Raw genomic sequence first — 4,701 nt, 5'->3', positions numbered from 1 at the left:
GCTGAAGGCAAATGCCCCCCCTGGGGCAGCAGTGGGGCTGAGCCACGACCCAACCCCCCCCCTCCCCCCATGCAGGACGGCCCCACATCGGTACAGCATGGGGGAATGGGGGGTCAGACATGGAGGAGAGGGTTGTGGGGTGGGACTGCGCCCCAAAACAGAGTGGGGCCCTGGGGGGGGTCCCGGCTCCGGGGGCAGCTCGGGGTTGTGCGCGCTCAGCTGAGCTCTGTCCTGAGCAGTACTGGGGGGGGGGGGGGTTCGGGAAAACGCAGCCCCCAAATGCCAGAAGCTGTGGGGCAGAGAGAGAACACGGGGGCATGCCCCAACGACGTGCCCCCCAAGTACAAAAAACAACACCCCGAGGACCCCCACGCCCCGCTGCACCGCTGCCCAAAGTCAATCTGTGGTTCTGAAAGCAAAGAGCAACCCCCCTCCCCACCCCCCCCCCACCCCCTCTTCCCCCCGGGGGGTGCGGGGTGAGGCGGCACAGCCTGGAGGGGGGGCAAAAAAACCCCAGAAAACCCAAAAGGGACAGAACGGCGACGGGAGGGCGAGAGCAAAGCAAACCTCTTTGAAACGAATGGACTCTTCCTCGGGAAGGACAGCGCACGGAGCAATTTGGGGGGGGAGGGGGTCCCACTGCTGCCCCCACTGCTGCCGGGGACAGATGGACGGATGCAGAAGTGCTGGAGGGCAGCCCAGCCCGGCCTGGGAGCCACGAGGAGTTTGCGGGTCAGTGCAGCCAATGAGATCAGCATTGATAAAGTGCAGCAAAGCTTCCCGGAGCTCGGCACGGCACGGCACGGCCGTCCGCGGCACCCCCCGGCAAAGGGGGCGGCGGGGGACATCGGGGGGGACACATCGGGGGGGGGCACATCGGGGGACGGCGGCCGTGATCAGTTCGCTGCGCTCCGAGGGGGCACTCCAGTGTGTGTGTGTGTGTGTGTGTGTGTGTGTGTGAGTGTGAGTGTGAGTGTGAGCAGCGGGAGCGGCTCCGGTCTGTCACATGCAGATCACCTGCAACCTGTGGGGGAGGGGCGGGGGTCAGCAGTGAGCTCGGCAGCCGGGCGCAGCTCGGAGCGGGGCCGCTCCCACCTGTCCTCCTCGATGCTGCCGCTCTCGGGGTCGCGGGGGTCCCCGCTCTCCTCCGTGTCCTCCTCCCCGAGGTCCATGTCCAGCTCGGTGCTGGCCTCGGGCCGGGTGTACGCGTACCCGCTGCGGGACGAAGGGACGGGATGGCATCCAACCCTGCCACAGTTCTCTTATCTTTAAAGACCTTAACAGCCCAACCAAACTCTTCCATGGCTCTACAATCTGTAAGGACCCTGCCAACCCAACCATCCCATGGCTCTGTGACCTTTAAGGACCCTGACAACCGAACCATCCCATGGCTCTATAATCTTCAAGGACCTATCTAACCCAACCATTCCATGACTCTATAATCTTCAAGGACCCATCCAACCCAACCATCCCATGACTCTATGATCTTTAAGGATCTATCTAACCCAGCCATCCCATGGCTCTATCAACTTCAAGGACCCTGCCAACCCAACCATCCCATGACTCTGCGATCCTTGAGGACCCTTCCAGCCCAACCATTCCATGGCTCTATAATCTGCAAGGACCTATCAAACCCAACCCTTCAATGGTTCTATGATCGTTAAGGACACTTCCGACCCAAACTATTCTGTGACTGTGTGACCTTTAAGGACCCTTCGAACACAAGCCATTGGATGGCTCTGTGACTGTTAATGACCCTTCCATCCCAATCCTTCTCCGACTTCTCTATGACCTTTAAGGACCTATCCAATCCAACTCCTCCATGGCTCTATTATCTGTAAAGACCTATTCAACCCACGCCCCCATGGCTCCGTGTCCTTTAAGGACCCTTCCAACCCAACCCAACCACCCCATGGCTCTGAGTCCTTTAAGGACCCTTCCAACTCAACCCAACCCAACCATCCCACAGCTCTGTGTCCTTTAAGGACCCTTCCAACTCAACCCAACCCAACCATCCCACGGCTCTGTGTCCTTTAAGGACCCTTCCAACCCAACCCAACCCAACCACCCCATGGCTCTGAGTCCTTTAAGGACCCTTCCAACCCAACTCAACCCAACCCAACCATCCCACGGCTCTGTGTCCTTTAAGGACCCTTCCAACCCAACCCAACCCAACCACCCCATGGCTCTGTGTCCTTTAAGGACCCTTACAACCCAACCCAACCCAACCCAACCACCCCATGGCTCTGTGTCCTTTAAGGACCCTTCCAACCCAACCCAACCCAACCCAACCCAACCACCCCATGGCTCTGAGTCCTTTAAGGACCCTTCCAACCCAACTCAACTATCCCACAGCTCTTTGATCTTTAAGGACCCTTCCTCCCCAATCCTTCCACAGCTCTGTGACACCCCAGGACCCTTCAACCCGACCACTCCATGGCTCTGTGATCCATAAGGACCTCTCCAACCCTCCCCATCCCGTGGCTCTATGAGACAGTGCAAAGCACGTGTCCCAGCTGCCGTGGCTGTGGGCCGACCTGATGGAGCGGCAGGTGAAGAAGACGATCCTCTTCAGCCTCTTGTTGTAGAAGAAGTAGTTGAAGGACCAGAGGCTGCCGTCCTCTCCAAAGGGGTCTGAATCCAGGTCTGGGTTGTAGCTGCAACACCGAGCAACGGCTGTGAGGAACAGTGCCCTGCTCCCACAGCCAACCCCGGCCCGGCCCCGCTCACAGAACCACAGGCTCATTAAGGGTGGAAGAGACCTCCGAGATCCACCAGTCCAACCTCAACCTACCCCACCATGACCCTAACTACAACCATGGAGTTGTGAGCGTTGAAAGAGACCTCCAGGACTACACAGTCCAACCCCAACCTACCCCATCATGACCCTAAATAACACCACAGACTCTTTATCAGTGAAAGAGACCTCCAAGATCCACCAGTCCAATGCCACCCCACCCCACCGTGACCTTAAACATAATCACAGAAGCATTCAGGTTGGAAGAGCCCTCCATGGTCCACCTGTCCAACCTCAACCCACCCCACCATGACCCTGAATAGAAGCATGGAGTTGTGGGGGTTGAAAGACACCTTGAGGACCACCCAGTCCAACCCCAACCCACCCCACCATGACCCTAAATAGAACCACAGAGTCAATAACAGCAAAAGAGACCTCTGAGATCCACCAGTCCAACCTCAACCCATGCCACCACGACCCGAAATACAACCATAGAAGCACTGAGGTTGCAGAATACCTCCAAGATCCCTCAGTCCAATCCCACCCCACCCCCGCGACCACTGACCTGACTGCTCTTTTTTGGGATGAAGTTGTTCCCAATCTCCAACCCTTCCCAACCCCGCACAACGCCAGGCCGTTACCTCTCATCCCATTGCTTCAAGTTTTGAGGACAGAAAGCAGGAATTTGGGGCCGCCCCTCCGGGCTCACAGAGCAACAGCGGAGCCCCCGCTCTGCTCCAGCCCTCACGCAGGGGTGGGACACCAAAATTTCATCTTTTACCAACGATTGTCAGCTCCGCGGGGCCGGTCCCGTTACCTATAGATGTCACACTCGGAAAGGCAGATCTCCTCGTCGACGGCGTCCCACAGGTGTGGCTTCAGGGCTTTGAAATCCTCGCGGACCGCCGAGAAGAGACTGCAGTTGACAGCATTGATCACCTGGAAGGGGAGTGGGTATTGAGAGGGGTGGGGGGGTCCCAGGGCTGGGAGAGGGGTGGGGGGGATCCCGGAGTCCTCACTGCCTCCGTGACACCCAGAGAAGAAATTGCAACCACACAGCAACGTCGGTGCGGAGAAACCCCGAATCCCAGAGCTGTAGGGGCTGGAAGAGATCTCTGGAGATCCCCCACTCCGCCCCCCCCAGAACACGTTCCCTCTTTGGAATGCCACTGTGCCACCATTCTTGGCCTTCTTGGCCACGTGGTCCTCCTGTTGGCCACCATCAGCCATGAAGACACGCTGCCGGCTCGTGGTCAACGTGTGGCCACCGCTGGCCACGAGGGCACACCACTGGCTCATGGTCAACCCGCTGAACAATACTGGCCACAAGAACACGCTGCTGGCTCATCCTCAACCTTTTGGCCACCATTGGCCATGGGCACATTGTTGGCTCATCCTCAACGCGTTGGCCACCATTGGCCATGGGCACATTGTTGGCTCATCCTCAATCTGTTGGCCACCATTGGCCATGGGGCACATCGTTGGCTCATCCTCAACCTGTTGGCCACCAATGGCCATGAGGGCACACTGCTGGCTCACGGTCAACCCATTGGCCACCACTGGCCACAAGGACACAGTGTTGGCTCATGGTCAACTTACTGGCCACCAATGGCCATGGGGCACATTGTTGGCTCATCCTCAACTTTCTGGCCACCACTGGCCATAGAGATCATACCATTGGCTCATGGTCAACGTGTTGGCCACCACTGGCCATGAGGACACAGTGTTGGCTCATGGTCAACTTACTGGCCACCACTGGCCACAAGGGCACACTGCTGGCTCGTGGTCAACCTGTCAACCACCACTGGCCTCCTTGACTACAAAGACACACCGCCGTCTCACGGTCAACTCGTTGGCCGTCATGACACACCGCCATCTCACAGTCGACCCGTTGGCCACCACTGCTCTTTTGGCCACGCTGGCTCACGCTGGCTCACCCTGCAGCCCCACAGAACCGGGTGCCC

General features: G+C 58.6%; 1 protein-coding gene across 1 annotated transcript; it reads right to left on the bottom strand.

Annotated features, from left to right (window-relative positions):
* Nucleotides 1-907: 907 nt before the first annotated feature.
* MAF1 (MAF1 homolog, negative regulator of RNA polymerase III) lies at nucleotides 908-4,613 on the bottom strand. The gene is made up of 7 exons (XM_065729130.1): nucleotides 4,580-4,613; nucleotides 4,120-4,296; nucleotides 3,908-4,056; nucleotides 3,555-3,676; nucleotides 2,538-2,657; nucleotides 1,096-1,215; nucleotides 908-1,024 (listed from the first exon to the last, which is right to left on the bottom strand). Exons 1-7 carry the CDS (start codon nucleotides 4,611-4,613, stop codon nucleotides 1,003-1,005), a joined length of 744 nt encoding a protein of 247 aa, XP_065585202.1. The 3' UTR covers nucleotides 908-1,002.
* Between the last annotated feature and the right edge of the window lie 88 nt (nucleotides 4,614-4,701).

Source organism: Cyrtonyx montezumae, unplaced genomic scaffold (genome assembly GCF_038088225.1).
Source record: "Cyrtonyx montezumae isolate F1298 unplaced genomic scaffold, pur_monq_1.0 scaffold_102, whole genome shotgun sequence".
Lineage (NCBI taxonomy): Eukaryota > Metazoa > Chordata > Aves > Galliformes > Odontophoridae > Cyrtonyx > Cyrtonyx montezumae.
Note: the sequence above shows the minus strand (reverse complement) of the source record. Positions and strands in the feature narration are given on the sequence as shown.